Source organism: Artemia franciscana, unplaced genomic scaffold (assembly GCF_032884065.1).
Source record: "Artemia franciscana unplaced genomic scaffold, ASM3288406v1 Scaffold_1262, whole genome shotgun sequence".
In the NCBI taxonomy this organism is placed as follows: Eukaryota; Metazoa; Arthropoda; class Branchiopoda; order Anostraca; family Artemiidae; genus Artemia; species Artemia franciscana.
Window position 1 is genome coordinate 77866 of NW_027062775.1, and position 23314 is coordinate 101179.

The following is a 23314-nucleotide window of genomic DNA, read 5'->3' on the forward strand; positions in this document are numbered from 1 at the left end:
CTTGAAGAAACAATAAAGAATACATTCTTTTTCAAAAGTAAAGACAAAATTTTCAAAATAACTTTTTCTTGACAGTCGTATAACGCCAACTTTGCTCTCCACGTCAGATCATAGTTCGTTCTGAGATGTTTGCGTTGGTACGTTTTTGCCGTTAATATTCGGTCATAGATACCCCATTTAGATCAACGAATCCAAAATGAAATAACACTACATTGAGAAACTCAATATTGTATCGGATTTCGTAGGTAAAATGTATATTTGCTCGGCTATTTTAACAGCTGATTAGTCTTAATATAGTCTATAGAGGATAGGATGATAATAATAAAAGATACTTCGAAAGAAATATAGAAACACTACGACAGTCTTCCATGATCTTTAATTTAGGCAAATAATAGGCAAGTAATAATAATAATAAGGTAAATAATAAATGATATGATATTACCATAGGTACTAGCAATTCTACGAAACATTTATTTCTGCATTAAGGAGGGTGTCTTTCCAAAACCAACTGACCAATTCTATCGGCTCTCCTCTTTGTACTAGCCCCTCAAGAAAAGGCAATTGGCCGATTTTGAACAGACCCCACCCCCATCTGAGGATAAGAAATGTGTTCACCTGGTAGTTATTTAGCCAATTGTATTTTAATACGGTTAATTAGGTTTCTTGTTAAAAAAACAAGTCATTCAATAAAAGGAATACAAAAAAAGTACATGCGCTTACAAGGAGAGATGGCCTAATACTATGATCACTGTTTTAACCATATTAGATAACTTGGGATTGGAGTTAAAATTTACTTCTTTTTTAACCAAAAATTCTGGCACTATTAAGCCAGTGGCCTTTTCCAGAAAATTTATACATCATGGACTCGAAAATTAAATTCATGATTTTAAGAAAATCTTGCTTAGCTAAAATTCTTCCATTGTAAACACTACAAAATTGACACTACAAAAGCTGGAAATTGAATATTATAAAATAACTATAATACTATATATAAATATACTATAAATACTACAAAATAACTAAAAAATACTGTCTTTGCACACATACTTTTATAAAAAACTGTGAGCTAAATTTATAATTTATAATATTAGCATTCTCATCATACGAAATTTACACTACATTGATTACGCTGTAAATTTCTGTCCAAGCAGATATAAAGCCAGCCTCGGAATTTGATTAACTCCTACTCCGACTAACTGAGCCCGGTTACTACATTGATTACTACATACACTACAATGATTACGCTATAAATTTCTTTTCAAGCAGATATAAAACCAACCCCAGAAGTGGATTCACTCCTACTCCGACTAACCGAATCAGGTGATATGCTCACTTCCTCATTGGTATTAGGATCGATAATTGCAAGTGGCTTTATCTCTCGTCGTTTTTCTTTCCGTCCACCATCCCGTCTTTGTGACGGATATCCCATCTGAGGCTGTTTGATAATATCTTCTTGCACAGATAATTCTTTTTCGAGCCTTTCTTTTCTTTGGTTTTTCTCCTTCTCGGCGTGGCACCCACCGATTTTGCTTCAAGTCAAGAACGTCCATTAACATAAATCGAATGCGAGATGACAAATCTTCGCTCTGGCTTAATTTCCTCATTTCGTCGAGATAAACATCAAGCTTCGTCAGCTGTATCTGCAATTGCTTTCCCAAACGTTTAGATTCAGCAACTGCTCTTTGGTACTAAATATAAAATAAAGGTGGTTATTACTCTTTGTTGATTACTTTATGAATGCATAAAAATTAGGGACAGAACACACTCCCCATTATGATTCAAACGATGAATCATAAAACAGAAGAAAAAAAATTCACTGGTATTCTTTATTTCCATTTCGTTGAAATTATTAGATCCTAAGATTGGAACAAACTTTCCCTAGTTTCTCTCTTTCTACGCACAGACTCTATATCAAAATAAAGCACAGACCATATTTCATTGTTTAATTCCCTTACTCATTAGATGTATTTTGCTCAAAACAAGTTTTTCAGATATACCAAGGGGATTAAAGACGTGCTAAGACACGTTCTGTTATGTTGTTTATGCGTTCTGTACTTAATTTAATACGTGGTCTTGAGTATAAGATGGACCAAAACAGAGATAAACTAGACCTAAGCTTCCAGAGCAAAGTGAAGTGTTGCGGCAACCTGTTCTGTTCTGTAGCCTGTCCTGCTTCAACTCAATCAGTATCCCTCCACTAATGTATTGACCTGTCATTCAATCTAAGGTCCCACACAATTTACCCCAAGTGATTTCGAACATATATATCATATATTCGAACATATATCATCATACATATATATATATATATATATATATATATATATATATATATATATATATATATATATATATATATATATATATATATATATATATATATATATACAATATATATACAATGTTATATATTTTGTTATACATACTTTAAGCATAGTACAATAAGGTCCCCCCAAAACTCCCCCAAATGTCACCAGATCCGGTCGGGATTTAAAATAAGAGCTTTGACACACGATATCCTTCTAATTATAATATTTCATTGAGATCCGATCACCCGTTCGTAAGTTAAAAATGCCTCATTTTTTTATTTTTAGATATATATAACAGATATACATATCAAAAGCTAAGAGCTCATATGGCACTTGTGACGAGGTCGGAAGAGCCAAGAGCTCATATGGCATGAGCTCTAGCAATATTCTAAGAATCAATAGATTGATTTAAAGGGAAAATCAGATGCTTAATGCCGGTCGGGATTTAAAATAAGAGCAGAGACACGAGGTCCTTCTAAATATCAAAATTCATTAAGATCCGATCACCCGCTCGTAAGTTAGAAATACCTCATTTTCCCAATTTTTCCACTCCCTTCAGTCCCAAGATGGTCGAATCGGGGAAAACGACTTTATCAAGTCAATTTGTGCAGTTCCCTGACACACCAACCAATTTTCATCATCCTAGGACGTCCAGAAGCACCGAACTCGCCAAAGCACTGGACCCCCCCACTCCCCCAAAGAGAGCGGATCCAGTCTGGTTACGTCAATCAAGTATCTACAACATTTGCTCATTCTACCCACTAAGTTTCATCCCGATCTCTCCACTCTACGCGTTTCCCAAGATTTCCGGTTTTCCCCCTTCAACTCCCCCTACTGTCACCAGATCTGGTCGGGATTTAAAATAAGACCTCTGAGACATGAGTTCCTTCTAAATAGAAAATTTCATTAAGATCCGATTACCCACTCGTGTTAAAAATACCTCATTTTTCTAATCTTTCCTCTCCCTTCAGTCCCCCAGATGGTCGAATCGGGGAAAACGACTTTATCAAGTCAATATATGCAGTTCCCAGGTACACCAACCAATTTTCATCGTTTTAGCAGGTCCAGAAGCACCGAACTCACCAAAGCACTGGACCCCCCAATTCCCCCAAAGAGAGCGGATCCAGTCTGGTTACGTCAATCACGTATCTACAACATTTGCTCATTCTACCCACCAAGTTTCATCCCGATCTCTCCACTCTAAGCGTTTCCCAAGATATCCGGTTTCCCCCTCCAACTCCCCCCAATGGCGCCAGATCTGGCCGGAAATTAAATTATGAAATTTGAGACATGAGTACCTTCTAAATATCAAATTTCATTGACATCCGGTCACCCGTTCTTCAGTTAAAAATACCTCAATTTTTCTAATTTTTCCGAATTAACACCCCCAACTCCCCCCGAAGGATATCGAATTCAGTCCGGTTATGTAAATCCCATATCTAGAGCTTGTGTTTATTCTTGCCACCCAGTTTCATCTCGATCCCTCCACTCTAAACGTTTTGCAAGATTTTAGGTTTCCCCCTCCAACTCCCCCCAATGTCACTGGATCCGGTAGAGATTTAAAATAAGAGCTCTGAGAAGCGATATCATTCTAAACATCAAATTTTATTAAGATCCGATCACCCGTTCGTAAGTTGAAAATACCTCATTTTTTCTACTTTTCCGAATTAACCTTCCCCCCACCCCACCCCCCACCCCCACATGGTCAAATCGCGGAAACAACTATTTCTAATTTAATTTGGTCTGGTCCCTGATACGCCTACCAAATTTCACCATCCTAGCTCATCTGGAATTGCCAAAACTAAACTAACGTCGTATATTTTGAAAATTTAAAACCATATCAGTATTAAGAGACAGTACAGTACTAGAAAAGTAATAGTAGATAAAAACCCCTAGAATGAAAGGAGTTTTAGGCATTAGCCTAGAAAGGAAAAGTTTAATGTAATCATTTTAAAAATGAGAAGCTATATTCTTTAATCATTGTGAACCACAGCAATATGAGAAGTAACGAAGTTAGAAATTACAAAAATCAAAACAAAAGAAATAGAGGAGAAAACCCTATAGAACGGAATTAAAGTTAAGTGGAATTAACTCTTTCAGAATTTAGAAAGTATCAATCATAATTTCTAATATCCATAGCGCTCTCAGACGACCAAGACATCTTGGCATTCTAGGGATTAGACTAAACAGATATACGTTGGATGCAATCGATTGATAAAAAAACAAGAGCTAAGAGCTCATATGGCACTTGTGACGAGGCGAGAAGCGCTAAGAGCCAAGAGATCATATGGTATGAGCTCTAACAAAATTCTATGAATCAATAGATTGATTTAAAAAGGAAAAAAGAGGCTTAATGCCGGTCAAGATTTAAAATAAGAGCTCAGAGTCACAAAGTCCTTCTAAATATCAAAATTCATTAAGATCCGATCACCCACTCATAAGTTATAAATACCTAATTTTTTCTAATTTTTTCTCTCCCTTCAGTCCCAAGATGGTCGAATCTGGGAAAACGACTTTATCAAGTCAAATTGTGCAGCTCCCTGACACGCCTAACAATTTTCATCGCCCTCGCACGTCCAGAAGCACCGAAATTGCCAAATCACTGAACCCCTCCCCCCAACTCCCCCAAAGAGAGTGAATCCAGTACGATTCTGTCAATCACGTATCAAGGACATTTGTTTATTATATCCACCAAGCTTCATCCCGATTCCTCCACTCCAAGTGTTTTTCCAAGATTTACCCCTCCAACTCCCCCTAATGTCAAAAGATCTGGTCGGGATTTGAAATAAGAGCTCTGAGACATGAATTCCTTCTAAAAATCAAATTTCATTACGATCCGATCATCTATTTGTAAGATATAAATTCCCCAATTTTCATGTTTTCCAAGAATTCCGGTTTCCCTCTCCAACTCCCCCGAATGTCACAGGATCTGGTCGGAATTTGAAATTAGAACTTTAAAGCACAAGATCCCTCTAAATATCAAATTTCATTAAGATCTGGTCACCCTTTCGTAAGTTACAAATACCTCAATTTTCAAAATTACCCCCCCCCCCGAATTCCGCCAAAGAGAGCAGATCCGGTCCAGTTATGTCAGTCACGTATCTTAGACAGGTTTCTATTCTTCCCATCCAGTTTCATCCTGATCTCACAGCTTTAAGTATTTCTAAGATTTCCGGTCCCCCCAACTGCCCCCCCCCCTAATTACGCTTGATCCGGTTGAGATTTAAAATAAGATATCTGAGTTACGAGGTACTTGTAAATATGAAGTTTCATGAAGATCCGATCACTCCTTCGTATTTTAAAAATACGTCATTTTTTCTTATTTTTCAGAATTACCCCCCCCCCCGTAATTGAGCGGATCCGTTCCAATTATGTAAATCACGTATGCAAGCCTTCTGCTTATTTTTCCAACATAGTTTCATCCTAATCCATCCAATCTATGCGTTTTCCATCATTTTAGGTTTCCCCACCCCAAACTTCCCCCAATGTCACCAGATCCGGTCAGGATTTAAAATAGGAGCTTTGAGACACGATATCCTTCTAAATATCAAATTTCATGGAGATCCAATCACCCTTTCGTAAGTAAAAATACCTCATTTTTTTAATTTTTCAGAAACCCCCCCCCCCCAACTACCCCAAAGAGAGCGGATCCGTTCTGGTTGTGTCAGTCATGTATCTAGGATTCGTGTTTTTTCTCCCACCTAGTTTCATCCCGATCCCTCAACTCTAAGTGTTTTCCAAGTTTTAGGTTTCCCCCAAACAACCCCCCCTCCCAATGTCACCAGATCCAGTCGGGTTTAAAATAAGAGCTCTGAGCCACGATATCCTTCTAAATATCAAATTTCATTGAGATCCGATCACCCGTTCGTAAGTTAAAATACCTCATTTTTTAATTTTTCAGAAATACCCCCCCCCCCCCCCCAACTACCCCAAAGAGAGCGGATCCGTTCCGTTTATGTTAATCATCTATCTAGGACTTGTGTTTATTTTTCCCACCGTGTTACATCCCGATCCCTCCACTCTAAGTGTTTTCCAAGTTTTAGGTTTCCCCTCCCAGCTCCCTGCCCCCGTCACCAGATCCGGTCAGGATTTAAAATAAGAGCTCTAAGACACGATATCCTTCTATACATCAAATTTCATTGAGATCCGATCCCCCGTTCGTGTGTTGAAAATACCTCATTTTTTCTAATTTTTAAGACTTACTCCCCCCCCCCAAGTACCCCAAAGAGAGCGAACCAGTTCCGATTACGTCAATCATGTATCTGGGACTTGCGCTTATTTTTCCCATCAAGTTTCATCCCGATCCCTCCACTCTAAGTGTTTTCCAAGAATTTAGATTTCTCCCCCTCCAACTCCCCCCAATGTCATCAGATCCAGTCGGGATTTAAAATAAGAGCTCTGAGACACAATATCATTCCAAACATTAAATTTCATTGAGATCCGATCACCGGTTCGTAAGTTGAAAATACCTCATTTTTTCTAATTTTTAAGAATTACTCCCCCCCCCAAAACTAACCCAAAGAGGGCAAATCAGTTCCGATTATGTCAATCACGTATCTGGGACTTGCGCTTATTTTTCCCAAGTTTCATCCCGATCCCTCCACTCTAAGTGTTTTCCAAGATTTTAGGTTTCCCCCCTCCAACTCCCCCCAATGTTATCAGATCCGGTCGACATTTAAAATAAGAGCTCTGAGACACAATATAATTCCAAACATCAAATTTCATTAAGATCCAATCACCCGCTCATAAGTTAAAAATACTTCATTTTTTTCTATTTTTTCCGAATTTACCGGCCCCCCACTCCCCCCTCCCCCAGATTGTCAAATCGGGAAAACGACTATTTCTAATTTAATCGAGTCCGGTCCCTGATACGCTTGCCAAATTTCATCGTCCTAACTTACCTGGAAGTGCCTAAAGTAGCAAAACCGGGACCGACAGACCGACAGAATTGGCGATTGCTATATGTCACTTGGTTAATACCAAGTGCCATAAAAAAAAATGTTATTCTTTAATTACTGTAAACCACAGGAAATTGAAAAAAAGCCTAGATAAAAATAGTAAAAAAAGAAAATCCAACCTTTGGTGCCAAAGTAAAACCACATCCCTTAAGTTTCCAACGATAACTTTAATTCTTAGAAAACACACACACACACACACAAACACAAAAAACTGATCAATTTACAATAAATTCGCCCCGTCTATAATAATAATAATAATAATAATAATAATAATAAAAATTACTCAAAAACGTCAAATTATATAAAAGCCATCAGAATCTTTGAATCAAGACTAAATAGTTGAACTAAACGCATTAAGATAAAATACAAATTATGAGTTATTGAAAACATAAGAAATCATATGCGAAATGGAGATTTCAAAAAGGGTTCTTGGCTCTAAGACAACCAGGATATAACACCATTACATCGGATATAACAATAAAACCATTTCAGGGAGTAACTCCGCCAGTGCATTTATATATTTAGAAGAAGACAATAAATAAATTGAATAATTGAGTTATCTCGCATAAAGAACGGTGAACTTACTTTGGCATCATATTCTTCTTCATAAGTTTTACCAATTGTGAAAATCAATTTGCAGAGACATTCCAGCTGCTCTTCATCACGAGATTTAAGGAGTTTCGAAATACAAAAATTCATAATTTTAATTGTCAGCATCCGTAATTTGAATAATTCACCGATAAATCTGGGAAAAAAATTATATTAAAAATACTTTCTAAAGACAGGAGCTAAAGGAGACAACCAAACTTTAAAAAAGTGCCTATCTCTTTTTTTTTCTTAGAACAGCTGATTAAGCAAAGAAGCTTAAGGAAATTATGGAAATGAAAATTCCGATTAAGGTAAGGACATATCCTTAAATTTTGATTTCCTGACTAAGGAAACAAAGGAAAAGAAACCCTAAAAGATCCTTAAAACGATTGAGGATTATATAATTTCTTAGCAGGATTAAGGAAACAACAACAGAACCTTTTAAATTTTACTTGGTAATCAGACTAAAAATACATTCGAAGACCACAATGTTTATACACGACGTTCAACAAAAACGTAAAATATGAAAAAACTAAAATAAATAAGAAACCAAAAGAGTATGATCAAACAGTTCGTGGTAACGAACTGTAGTAAGGAGCGACCCGGCTCTATAGAAACCAAAACTCTAAAAAATGAAATTTTGATATCAATAGCTACATCAAAAGAATCGCATTTAAATGCTGATTTTAAATATATAAGTTTCATCAAGTTTAGTCTTACGCACCAAAAGTTACGAGCCTGAGAAAATTTGTGTTATTTTAGAGAATAGGGGGAAACACCCCCTAAAAGTCATAGAATCTTAGCGAATATTACACCATCAGATTCAGCGTATCAGAGAACCATACTGTAGAAGTTTCAAGCTCCTATCTACAAAAATGTGGAATTTTGTATTTTTTGCCAGAAGGCAGATCACGCATGCGTGTTTATTTGTTTTTTTTTTTTCTTTTTCCCAGGGGTGATCGTATCGACCCAGTTGTCCTAGAATGTTGCGAGAGGTCCCATTCTAACGGAAATGAAAATTTCTAGTGCCCTTTTTAAGTGACCAAAAAAATTGGAGGGCACCTAGGCCCCCTCCCATGCTAACTATTTTCCGTAAGTCAACGGATCAAAATTCTGAGATAGCCATTTTATTCAGCGTAGTCGAAAAACCTTATAACTATGTCTTTGGGGACGACTTACTCCTTCAAAGTCCCCGTGGGAGGGATTACAGGTTACAAACTTTGACCAGTGCTTGCATATAGTAATAGTTATTGGGAAGTGTACAGGTGTTTTCAGGAGGATTTTTTGGTTGGGGGAGGGGTTGAAAAGAGGGGATATACTGGGGGAACTTTCCATCGAGGAATTTGTCATGGGGGAAGAAAATTTCCACGAAGGGAGCGCAGGACTTACTAGCATTATTTAAAAAAAACAATGACAAACAAAAACAAACAAAACATAAGTTTTTTACTGTTTTAAAAAGAAGAGTTGAGAGAAAGAGTCATACTTTAGCGTAAAGAGCGGGACCTTGATGAGGAAGCAGCCCCTTTCATATACGAAGTATTTTCTGTTCGTTTTAAGTTTTAATGTCGCTCCTTACTTTCAGTTGAAAAAACTTGTTTTTTTATTTAATTTTCAGAAAGAGATAGAGTATAAATAAAACAAAACCAACAATCTTGGTTCGTTTTTTACTTTCTAATTTGCGTCTCCCTCATCTTTCCCCTCAAAAAACCCTGATTTAAGAGGAAACTTTTGATTAAAGAAATAAAAGGAAAGGAAACCTCAAAAGATTCTAAAAGAATTAAAATTAAAATTCCTTAACAGGGTCAAGGGAACAAAAACAAAACCTTTAAAATTTTCCTTGCTAATTAGGTTTAAATAGTTTCTAAGACCATACTATCTCTCTTTACACGAAGTTCAACAAAAAACGAAAAATAAGAAGAAAAAATATCCACAAATAACCAAAGAATCTTGAACAAGGGTGATTTGCAGCTATATATATATATATATATATATATATATATATATATATATATATATATATATATATATATATATATATATATATATATATATATATATATATATATATATATATATATAAAAACACACAATGAAGGTATTTTGACAAAGTAGAGAGCTCAAAGAAGGAAGGAAAGAAGTTTATATGAAACAAAACTGAGAACCTTAAAGGGTCAATTTTTATTTTGTATATATCTTGTTTTTTCTTCCCTTTTTTGAGCACTGATTACGCATTGGTGGAGATTAACCAGCGTTATTTTCGTTGTTTTTATTTATTTTTTTTACACTTGTTGAAAGTGTAAGAGCAAGAATTTGCTATAAAAACTGGTCATTACTTTGCACAGGAAAAACCTCGGTCCTCTGGCCCCCTCCTACCATTATTAACTTCCACCACCAGATATATAATCTAGTATATCTTTTTCCTGAGGAAAGACAAGATTCAAGATTCAAGATTTTATTTAAACTTCTGTACAACACACACAATATATATAAAAGAGGGTCAAGCCGGAGACACAAGGTCGATTGACAAAGACCCGGTATAACAATATAGCACACCTATTTGACAAAAAAAAGAAACAAAAACAAATGCATAAAATAAATATCAATAAATCCACGACTCACCACTAGACGGGAACCCAACCACAAAACAACTGACACTCGGCAAATATCAATCCGAAAAACAAAACAAAACAGTGTGCAAGCGAGGGTGATCGATGACTGGTAACTTATTTGAAAAAAAAAAATAATAATAAAAAAAAATAAAATGAGCCCACCTTATCAATATCAAACAAACAACTATTCACTTTAAGATTTTTTTTTTATTACTGATTCTTGAATTTATTTATAAGGATAGAATGAAGTTGCTTTTTAATATGTGGGAGAGATTTACTGCAGTCAATATATGGTAGATAAAAATGCCATGAACCCATGATCGAAAAATATGGCGAGAACCGTGATCTCTCAGTGGTTAATTTCAGGTGCTGGATTCTCCATTTATTACGGGTTTCATAAACATGGTCAGGTTGCTCAGGGAAAAAATTTCTCGTACGAAAGTACGGAGGCAGTTCTGAGCGGTTATATTTTACCTTAAATAAAAAAGAATGAAGAGTGAATAATTCTGAAACAGGCAAAATATTAGTTAATAAATATATAGTTTCAGTTTTAGATTTATTTGGATAGGAAGAAGGTGACGGTAAATATCTTTGCAAAATTCGAAGAGCCCGGTTTTGAAGAGTCAGTATCGGTTTTATATGATATTTGAAAGTTGCTAAATAAATTAGGGGACAATACGTAAAATGGGAATGCACCAAGGCAAAATAAATGAGTCGTAGAACTTCATAGGGGAAAAAATGCTGAAGCCTCCTCATTACACCAAATCCTTGGGAGATTTTAACGCGTGATCTATTACAATGTTCTTTATAAGACAGATTTTCATCAATAGTTATACCAAGATACCGGAGTGAAGTTACCCTTTGAATTCGAATATCTGTAGCCTGATCAATTATAGTTGAAGTTCCTTTTGCTTTGTGTCCAAGTCTACTATAAATGATGAATTTCGTTTTGGCGGCATTCAATGACAAAAGATTAGCTTTTAGCCATACAATCAGCTGGAAAACACGATTTGCAGCTTCTATTTGACATCATCTTCCGACTTCCCTGCAAGTGTTGATCCAGTATCATCGGCGAAAAGGACATTCAGGGTGTTGGTTTCTGTTGCTGATGGAAGGTCATTTATGTATATTAGGAAGAGCAGTGGTCCCAGAATTGAACCCTGAGGAACACCAATATTGGGCAATAAGCATGGATCCGAAGCTGTTTTATTGATAGTTGTTACTTGGGATCGACCTGTTAGGTAAGATGCGATAAAATCGTGCGCTGGTCCTCGTATCCCGCCATGGTTTAATTTAAACAACAATATTTCGTGACAAATCGTGTCAAATGCCTTCTCAAGATCCAAAAAAATACTTGCCGGAATCATTTTTTTATCAAGACATTCGTGAATAAATTCGACCATTGTCAGGATAGCGTCCTGCGTACTATGTCCCTTTCTAAACCCATACTGATTTTTTGAAAAATAATCATTCGAAGTAAGGAAATTATACACTCAATTATAAAAACATCGCTCCATTAATTTAGAAAAGCCTGAAAGAATAGATATCGGTCTGTAATTCGTGCAATCGCTCCGGTCAGAGCTTTTATACAGTGGTATCACCTTTGATTTCTTCAATGAATCCGGAAAAGTTCCTGATCTAAATGACAGATTTATCAAATGACACATTACTTTATTAATACTCGGTAAAACAACTTTCACAATGTTCGTAGACGATTCATCAATCCCCAGGGAATTCCCATTTTTCAAAAGCTTACCAATATTGGCAAGCTCTTTCTCTGTTACCGGTGTTAAAAACATAGATTTTACAGAAGGCTTTACAAGGTATGTACGATAATCACATTGACCATAGGGCAGGTGATGTTGGAGCTTGTTGGCTACCGAGTGTCCAATTGACGCGAAATGCAAATTCATGTAATTAGCTATTTCTAGCTCCCTTTCAATTATATGACCATGAGCGTCCTTTATTTCTCATGGTTTAGAAGTTTTTGGTGATCGATTTAAGCATGAATTGATTAGCTCCCAAGTTTTCTTTGGTGACTTACTTACTTCTCTAAAAGAATCAAAATAAAATTTTGTTTTAGCATTACGTATTATTTTTGAAAGTAGATTTTTGTATTTTTTGAATATTGTTTTATTTTCTTCGCTTGGGAATGATAACAATTTTTTATAAAGACAGTTTTTTTGTTTTATTGAGGTCAAAAGGGAGGGTGATATCCACGGTTGAATGGGTTGATTATATTTTCCTTTTCGTGTTTTTACTCTGGGGCATGACTCGTCAAAAACAGCGTTAAATTTTTCGAAGAAATGAGCCATTGCAGAGTTTACGTCTTCAGCATCAAATACACGAGACCAATCGATAATATTCAATTTATCCTTTAAACAGTCCAGATTTTTTTGTTGATAATCCGGTGTGATATTTCTGGTGCTTTTTTGTTTGAAGCTGATATTTCACATCGGAAATCAACAAAAAATGATCAGAAAAATCCGTTAAAACAACTTGTGAAGACGTGGCTGGTGTTGTTAAAAATATGTTGTCGATGAGAGTTGCACTAGTGAGTGAAACCCGCGTTGGTATTGTACGTGAGGGAATTAGTGATTTTGATGTCATTAGAGAAATAAAATCGGTTGTTTGAGTATTTTCATCATAATTCAGTAAATTTATATTAAAATCCCCCATGACCACAACATCTTTATCGTCTAAAGATGCTAATAAGGATTCCAAAGATTGCAGAAAAAGCGGGATTGGTGCCAACGGAGGCTTATAAACAACACAAATTTGTAATTTCTTGGTTCCGGCCCGACATTCAACAGCCAAAATTTCACACAATTTTTCAACGTCATATTTTTCGAGCTCTGGAAGACGTTTAAAATGCACTCCTTCTTTCAAAAATAACCCGAGGCCACCTTTTCCATGGTTTTGTCTACTTTTTTCAATGAAATTATATCCCGGAATTTTAACATTATGTTTTGTCGCATCACTGATGAATGTTTCACAAACTCCCAAAATATCAATTTGATTTCTTGGCAATAATCTGGTTAGTTCATCAATAGAACTAATTAGTCCCTGTGTGTTTATAAATCCAATTCTCTTCGAATTATCTTCAAGTCTATTTATTTCATCAGGAGAAACATACGATGACGGTTTTATTTCTGAAAAAGTATTATTTTCTCTTTGGCCAAAAACATTAAAAGTTTCAGAAAGTAACGAAAGGTTTAGAGGTTTACCCTTCAAACCTGCCAGCCTATCGCGTCCCCCCACAACCGCAAACTTAGAATTCATTTAAAAAGAGTCGGAAAGATCCTACCTCGTGCCAGCAAGTCCGCGCGACAAGGACCCCGTGCCATTGATGAATCATGAAAAACCTGCCATCCTTCGAGCAAACTTATATTGAGTAGGTATAAGTGAACAGAAATAACTGGGGCAAAAATAATAAAGAAAATCTTGAACCAAGTTAGCCTAAGTAACACACGAAAGTAAATAATCAACATCAAACAAACACAAAAATGCAAAATATATCAATCAAGAGCGGAGTAGACCTTATATTCTCACACTAGTCGCCTTTAGTGATCTTACGCTTTTTCCCACTGCGACTCTGAATCTGATTTGTATTCAAGCCACAATTTGGCACCTTTTTGCTTCAGGCGTGTAAATTGTACGGATCCATTATCTCGTAATTCCTTATCTTTAGCCAGAAATTCATTTCTCACAGTATTTAATTTGGTCGGCAAGTCCGTGCAGATCCGGACCCCTGTTCCTTTCAATTTCGATATTGATCTGAAAATACATTGAATATCTTTTTCTGAGGATACTGAGAGGAAAACTGGAGGGGCGGTCGGCTTACGGGTAGACACGTTCGACTTCTGAGACATTCGGTAGCACTGTAACATTTGAACCTTATCCGTGATTTCCATTGTCGATGAGAATAATGTTGACACATTTGCGAAAACTGTCTGTTGCTGTTTTTCTTTAAATGTTATGCCCCAACAGAAATTTCCAACATTATCCCTATCGGCATCAAGGGGTGAGAGGAACCCTTTGCAACCTTTCTTGTACCAACTATCTTCACAAAAGCTTCACCCAGAAGTCAGTTATCACGTTGAACAAGATTCCAGCCAAAGCATCCCGGCACAAGAAAGTCATCTTTAGGGTAATAACTTCTCTAGACAACAGCTTGAAGGTGATAGTTTAATTTCCAATACTACAATTATGGCACCTTCAAATGGTACAAAGAATCTTGCGCAGTCACGTACGCATATTTTGTTTTGTTAACGGGGGAGGGCGATAATAAATAACGTTCAAGGGGGTAACCAAAAAACACAATCTATTCAATAATTTAAATATCAAATTAAACATAAAAGTTCCCGTCATTACAGGATATTTAGGAATTGGAGGGGGTGGTAGCAACCCCCTCCCTGTAAATGACCCTGGTTTTAAATAGTTTTTCTTTATTTTCTTTAGAAACAACCTGTCATCTATACAATTGATAATCTTTCTATAGAAAATACGGGTTTTAAAGCCTTATTAGAGATTATATAGTCACAATATAACTTCAACATTTTGGTTAATGTGATTCATTAAGAGTTTATCGACATTGTGGCGCGAACCCGAACGTTCTAAGGCGCAAAAATTCAATAATTCCAAGTTTAATAATACAATTCCTAGTACTGAGCTAAGGAGGCAATTACACCACACACCACTCTATTCTAAATGTAAATTATCCAGTGTTATTCGCTTCATCTCAAATCTTATAAACGCCATCAGAGTCTTTCAATCACGACTAAATAGTTGAACAAAAAGCAAAAAGATGCAATATTGAATTTATGAGTTATTGAAATCATAAGAAATTATATGCAAAATAGAGAATTCTAAAAGGATTCTTAGCTCTAAGACCCCCAGGAAATAACCCCACCTCTGAATCCAGGATATAACACATTTCGATTAATGCGATCCATTAAGTGTATCAGGATTGTGGCGCATGAACGCATTGTGCGGCATAAACCCGAACGTTCTAAGGCGCACAAACTCAATGATTCCAAGTTTGAATACTACAATTCCTAGTGCTGAGCTAAGGAGGCAAATACACCACACACCACTCTATTCTAAATGTAAATTATCCAGTGGTATTCGCTTCATTTTGTATTTAACTCAATAACCGTTTGCTTTGAAAAATTGTTTAGTTTTTACAAGAGAAACCATAGACCATTACTAAGAACAGACACGTGTACAGAAGAAGGAGCGTGGCTCAAGGTCTGAACATCCTGACATCTGTTAATTGGCTAAAACCTAAAACTTAAATCATAATATCCTATATTTCCTGAAACTATAGCATTTTTGATATACCTCATCCTTACCCCCACCCCCTCCACAAAAAGGATTAATTTTAACACGTAAAGAGTTACACCTTTTTTACAAATAAACGTGTTATTTTCCAGGAGCTGAATATCAAATCATAACTGTAATGAGCATTGCACTTGAATTCACAACAATTCTTCACATTAAGTAAACAAAGGAATAGTTTACATTATACTAAATATGTAGTTTATAATAAGTATGTAAATATATAAAGTATCTTTCAGGTCAAAAAGTTATTTGATAATTTACCTGATATTCCCTGACATAATACGTTTTGTTTTTGCTATCCTCTCGTTCAATTCCATTTGTAATTCTTTTTTTTTCTCTTCTGTATCGGCCTCTTCTAAGGCTTTCTGTTTAGATACAATTTCTTCTTCGTCCTTTGTCTCCTTTTCGAAAGTCTGCTGACATCTCTCGAGCAAAAGTTTTCGGAAACTGACTTTCCCAGTTCCACTAGCCGAGGGTACTTCTTTCTCAAACATCAATTTACAGAGCTCAGCATAAATTGGAGCATAAATATGTGAGCAAATTGGATCATCAACGGCCTAAATAAAACAATTTGTGTACGTCTTTACAAATATGTAAAATGTTTAAATAATGTATAACATGTATAAAACAAGAAGAAATACGGTTTCTGCAAGCCCAGCAAAATTATATTACTTACTGTAACGGAATTAATATATTTGATTTATTAAACTCAATAATATCATAAGCGAGACAAATTTTCCTAGCCTTTCTTTTCACTTTAGGGAGGATGAGATGTTTGTTTCAAGAAACTACAATCACAAGCCCCAAAGGGCCGAAGTTGTATCTCAGGTAAATAAATAAAACAGGACATACAAAAAGTATAAATAACAACGAAAACAAAACAAAAACACCAAAATTAAAATTATCAGAATTAAAATGCACTCATTAGTCATTAATTAAACGGATGACCATATCGCAAAATAATAAATATAAATATTTTTTTTTTAAGGAACATATGTTTTGCTTATTTTTATTCCTATTATTGATGGCTAGGGGAGATGGATCCAGATGACTCTACAGTGACGAAACACAATCTTTTAATAAGAATTTGGAAGACGATTCTTCCATCAAATATCAAGCTTCGGGCCTAATAGCCAAAATATTAATATTGGAACTAAGAATTCACCAAATCCATTTCCATTGAAAGCAAGTTATGGTGGTAAAAACGTTAACACTTGGAAAAGGGACACAAATACAAAATTGATAGTAAATTAAATGTTTCATGCCCCAGTTGAGATTGTAGACGAAAAGAAAAGAAAAAATAAGACACGGGCTTTTATCACTCCTCATTTGTATTTATATCTGGTAGCAATAAATACCACATTGAAAATAATCCCCTACCTTCAAAGGTCAGGAGTGAGCCCCAAGAAGAAAATATTAACGTCAGGTAGTCTTAGACGATAAGTTCGGTAAAAACTCTAATTACAAATTTTTTTGATCACTCAATAAAGTTTTGGAGTTACCTGCACAAGAGTTAAATAAAAAATAAAAAAATTAAATTTTTTTAATTAAATTTAATTTTTAATTTTAATTAAAAAATTAAAAAGAATGCTCACATGAGAACAGGAAGCGAAAAAACTGTCGGCTAGATTTATTTTTCAGTAGTCCTTTTAAGAATGGGTCTTTTCAAGACTATTATGCCAAATTAAGACCCTTGTGATTCTACGCTGGAACAATGACAAAAGAAGTAAAAACCCCGTGGAGGACGTGAGTAGATATAGGAGAGAAAGAAAGCCCTGGGATTATTGATCTCATGAAAGGCATGAATTCCAAGAAAATATTAACTATTTTAAGAATCGACTACTATGAAGCATAATAATAAACAAGAGCCAAGACCTCATATGGCACTTATGACGAGGTCGGAAAAGCCAGGAGCTTCTTCCAACCAAGTTTCATTACGATCTCTCCATTCTAAGCGGTTTCTAAGATTTCCGGTCTCCCCCTCCAGCTCAATGTGACCGGATCAGGTTGGGATTTAAAATAAGAGTTCTAATAAGAGACACAAGGTCCTTCTAAACGTCAAATTTCATTAAGATCCGATAACCCGTTCGTAAGTTAAACATACCTAATTTTTTCTACTTTTTCCGAATTAACCGTCCTTCCACTTGCCCCCAGATGGTCGAATCGGGGATGCGACTGTTTCTGCTTTAATCTGGTCGGGTCCCTGATATGCCTGCCAACTTTCATCGTCCTAGCTTATCTGGAAGTATCCAAACTAGCAAAAGCGGAACCGACAGAAATTGTAATCGCTATATGTCACTTGGTAAATACCAAGTGCCTTGAAAAATGTAAATAAGCGTGTAAAAAGCGTAATAAAGGGCAAAGTTGAACTAGAATTCTAATATATAAATATATATATATATATATATATATATATATATATATATATATATATATATATATATATATATATATATATATATATATATATATATACATATATATATATATATATATATATATATATGTATATATATATATATATATATATATATATATATATATATATATATATATATATATGTATATATATATATATATATATATATATATATATATATATATATATATATATATATATATATATATATATATATATATATATATATATATATATATATATATATATATATATATATATATATATATATATATTACCTGGCACATTTTATCGACTATGAGTACCAAATCAGTAAAGTGAAGATGTTAGTACATAACAGTTTTGCAAGCCATTGTTACTCACGAGTCAAATTAAATTAAAGTTTTATCGAATATAAATTATGGAGCTAAATGTTATAATCCAAGCTTAGCCCAAAAAGACAATTAATAAGTCCGACTGTCTCGAAGTCACTGATACCACCTTCGATATCGATAATTCCAATAACTAGCTACGCACTAGGAATAGTTTAAACTTTTCTAACGAGAAAAATTTAATAAAGTTTTATCGAACATATGGAACTAAATGTTATAATCCGAGCTTAGCCAAAACAGACCATTAATTAAGTCCAACTGTCTCGACGTCACTGATACCACCTCTAATATCGATATCTACAATAACAATAACAAGATTAAAGTAGAAATAGTCGCTTCCCTGATTCGACCACCTGGGGGCAAGTCGAATGACGGTTAATGACGGTTAAGTCCAAGAACTAGGAATAGTTTAAACTTGACAAAAAAAAATCCAGAGAAATATTCTTAATTTAAAGATTCATAAAATAAAACGTAGATAAAAAACGCTTCAGTTAAAGTTTGGTATGAATATTAACCATGTTATTGTAATTTGCCTTTTTATATAATCAAATAGGCCGATAGTTCCCACAAAGTAGGCAGTAAGGTATATTACCTGAGGGCCAATGCTTGAATCAATACACAAATAATTCCGACATATTTTAACTTAATCCAAATCACAAAGAAAAAAAAACTTTCGTTATTCATTCTATCTTACAATATTTACCTTGTCAAAGATGATTTGAACCAAAGCACTTAATTTTTCCTCTGTATCAACCTCCATTTCCAAAATGTTCTTGGAAATTTTATCGTAATTTTCAGGCGTCAGCTTATTTAGTCTACCTCTGATAGCTTTCTTTAGATCCTGCGCAAAAGAAACCATCATTAAATACAATTGTTTAAAATAAAATGAACACTCTAAACAATTAAACAAAATCAGTCCTGTTGAGCAAAAACCACCATCGTATTGGTCTGGTCATAGATGTTAGTTTGCATCATATCAGCGACAAAATAACTGAGTAAAACGAAACTTAAAACATTCCATTAATATAAAAAGTTCTATTACAGAATTTATATTCATAAATCCATATATGAGGGGAGGAGAGGGGCAGTAAGCATTCCGTGTAGCAGATGTGGTCTGAAGAGGCGGACGCTTAAAATGGTTAGAAGACCAATTTCAATAATTATATTAAAATTTCGACCCCGTATCACGGCTTTGGTTTAGGATCAATAATTTTATGATTAATTACTTATAGGATCAATAATTTAGTCGAATATTTAAGCGCCGGCTGACAAAAAACTCCTTAGCTTATTAATTGGGTCCTAACTCGCAGTTAAAAAAGAACATGATTTTTAAGATGATACTATTTTTATTAATATGCCTTTACTAGTGCTCACGGCTTTAAATGGGATTAGCAATGGAACACCTTAAACCCAAACTATCAGGGAATACTTAGTAGGAATATGATCATAATCACAACCGATCCCACTTAATAATGAGAATGTTGCATTATTTTGTTACATTTACCCCCCCCCCCCCCTCTCCGAGAAAATGTAGAGGGTAATCAGTGAAAGGCAGAATTGACTGTTAAAAATTAATCAACTAGACAAACATGATATAAAGATTATACACTAGAGGTAAATGTTCCCATTTTAAGAAGACAAATGAATACCATAATTCTCAATTATTTCAAATTAATGGTTAGTACGAAGTGCTTCTATCAAACGGTTTAAAATCCGTCTTAAGAGCCTCGATTCTTGGGGCTACTAAGATGATAATATTTTTATTAATATGCCTTTTCTAGAGGTCACAGTTAAATGGGCTTAGCAGTGGAAGTTCTTCAAACCCCAGCCATCAGAGAATATTTAGTAGGAATCTGATTATAATCACAACGAATCTGACTTAATAATGAGAGTGTTGCATTACGATGCTAGATTTACCCCCCCTCCCCCTGAGAAAATGTCAAAGGATAATCAGTGAAATGCAGAATTGACTGTTAAAACATTGACATGGTTTCATTTTTGAATTTTCTTTAGCGGATTTACTGTAAATATTGCAATGCTGCTTATTTATAATTCTTATAATAATTATGCCCATAAAAATAATTTTATAGTATTTACAATAATAATTTTTATCATGTTTCAATTACTATTTTAATCGCCAACCTTCACTCTGATTGTCAATCATAAAATTGTATATTTAAAAAATCGAAAAACGACAAAGTCACAATCAAACAGTTCGTGGTAACGAACTGTAGTAAGGAGCGACCCGGCTCAATAGTAACCAAAACTCTAAAAAATGGAATTTTGATATCAATAGCTACGTCAAAAGAATTGCATTTTAATGCTGATTTTAAATATATAAGTTTCATCAAGTTTAGTTATACCAATCAAAAGTTACGAGCTTGAGAAAATTTGCCTTATTTAGGAAAATAGGGGGAAACACCCCCTAAAAGTCGTAGGATCTTAACGACTAATCTACGAAAATGTGGAATTTTTTATTATTTGCCAGAAGACAAATTACAGGTTCGTGTTTATTTGTTTGTTTTTTTCCCCAGGGGTCATCGTATCGACCAAGTGGTCCTAGAATGTCGCAAGAGGGCTCATTCTAACGGAAATGAAAAGTTATAGTGCCCTTTTTAAGTGACCAAAAAATTGGAGGGCATCTAGGCCCCCTCCCACGCTCATTTTTTTCCAAAAGTCAACGGATCAAAATTTTGAGATAGCCATTTTGCACAACATAGTCAAAAACCTTAATAACTATGTCTTTGGGGATGACTTATTCCCCCACAATCCCTGGGGGAGGGGCTGCAAGTTACAAACTTTGACCAGTGTTTACATATAGTAATAATTATTGCGAAGTGTAAAGACGTTTTCAGGGAGAGTTTATTTTGTTTGGGGGTGGGACTGAGGAGAGGGGGCTATGTTGGAGGATCTTTCCTTGGAGGAATCTGTCATGGGGGAAGAAAAATTCAATGAAAAGGGCGCAAGATTTTCTAGCATTACTATAAGAAAACAAAGAAAAATAAACATGAAAACGTTTTTTTTTCAAATGAAAGGAAGAAGTAGCATTGAAACTTAAAACGAATAGAGATTATTACGCATATGAGGGGTTCTAAAAATACTTTAGCATAAAGAGCGAGGTATTTAGGAGGAAATAAATACCTTGCTCTTTATGCAAAAGTATTTTTAGTAATTTCAACTATTTATTCTACGGCCTTTCTGATTCAGGGGTCATTCTTAAAGAATTGGGACAAAACTTACGATGTAGTGTAAAGAGCGAAGTATTAACGAGGAAATAAACCCCTGGTATACATAATAAAAATATAAGGTTATGAAAGTTTGTTACGTAAGTTAATTCTTAAGTTACGTATATATTTTACTAATAAAAATGTTCGTTAAAAATTAAAAGTTCTAGTTGCCTTTTTAAGTAACCGAAAAGTTGGAGGGCAGCTAGACCTCCTTCTCCACCCCTTATTTCTCAAAATCGTCTGATCAAAACTAAGAGAAAGCCATTTAGCCAAAAAAAGAATTAATATACAAATTTCATTTTAATAATTTATGTGCGGAGAGCCAAAACCAAACATGCATTAATTCAAAAACGTTCAGAAATTAAATAAAAGTTTGACTCTTTGCCACAATTCTACTTTTTAAAACAATTAAAAGCTTTAGCGTAAAGAGTGAGGGATTGCGGATGGGACAACCCATTTCATATACGGAGTAATTTCTGTTCGTTTTAAGTTTTAATGTCGCTCCTTACTTTCAGCTAAAAAAAATTTGTTTTTTTTTATTTAATTATAAGTCAGAGCGAATTGAAATTGCGATTTTTTATAAGTAAAACGGGGGTAATGCATGAGTGCAATCAGAAAATTTCTCAGGGGGGAGGAAGAGAAAGAAGGGATAACTACCAAGAGCTTTTAAATGAAAAATTTTTTTCAATAGCTTATTTTTATATTTTCTGTCTTTTGTTTCCTAAGGGGAGGAGAATTGTCCTGATGATTGATCTTTGCCTGAAAATATGGGTTCCAGGATTTAATCCTGACTGCAGCATGACAGACTGAAGGATCCTTGCAATAAAAAAGCATCGTTAACTAACCAATAGATGAGATATTGTCCCCTGGCATCCTTCTGATGGTACTCACGACTACAGGTCCATTTTCCACATTCCAGTCCATACAATCCATATTCATTTGGTCCATTTTATTGGAAAATGCCTAAACATTAATGTTATGAGACCAAAGAAAAACTTAGCAACAAAATATCATTTAAATGATCTTGTGAATCACACCAGATCCTAAGATTTTGGATAAAAAATGTACAATCTATATTTATTTGCTGACCTTTTTCAAATTGTCGTTGTGTCTTTGACAAGCTTCAAATAAAGAATATAGCACATCTTAGATACCAATAGAGTTGTGAAAACTTCTATCTTGCCCATGAGAAGCTTTTGGTACACAGCTGTAAACTTTGAAAATAGTGAAAGTAGGTTAGATACATAATTAAATTCTTAATCATCATTAAGTTATGTGTAATTCCCACTTCCTAGATGACTACATTAATATTATAAATTCTGAATATTTGCAGAAACTGACAGATTAAAATACGTCAGTTCCTGTCACAGGCTTCGATGTTTATTTCCTTGATTTATTGAATATAAGCCACCGTTTTAGAATACTTTATTCAGTTCTTATTCTGTTTCTGTCCTCGTCGTGTGTACATTTACTGTATTATATGTGTAAAT

General features: G+C 34.7%; 1 protein-coding gene across 1 annotated transcript; it reads right to left on the reverse strand.

Annotated features, from left to right (window-relative positions):
- Positions 1-1346: 1346 nt before the first annotated feature.
- Positions 1347-22772, reverse strand: LOC136042411 (eukaryotic translation initiation factor 4 gamma 1-like). Its single transcript, XM_065727384.1, has 5 exons — positions 22716-22772; positions 19301-19438; positions 16069-16364; positions 7853-8012; positions 1347-1688 (listed from the first exon to the last, which is right to left on the reverse strand). Exons 1-5 carry the CDS (start codon positions 22770-22772, stop codon positions 1347-1349), a joined length of 993 nt encoding a protein of 330 aa, XP_065583456.1.
- Between the last annotated feature and the right edge of the window lie 542 nt (positions 22773-23314).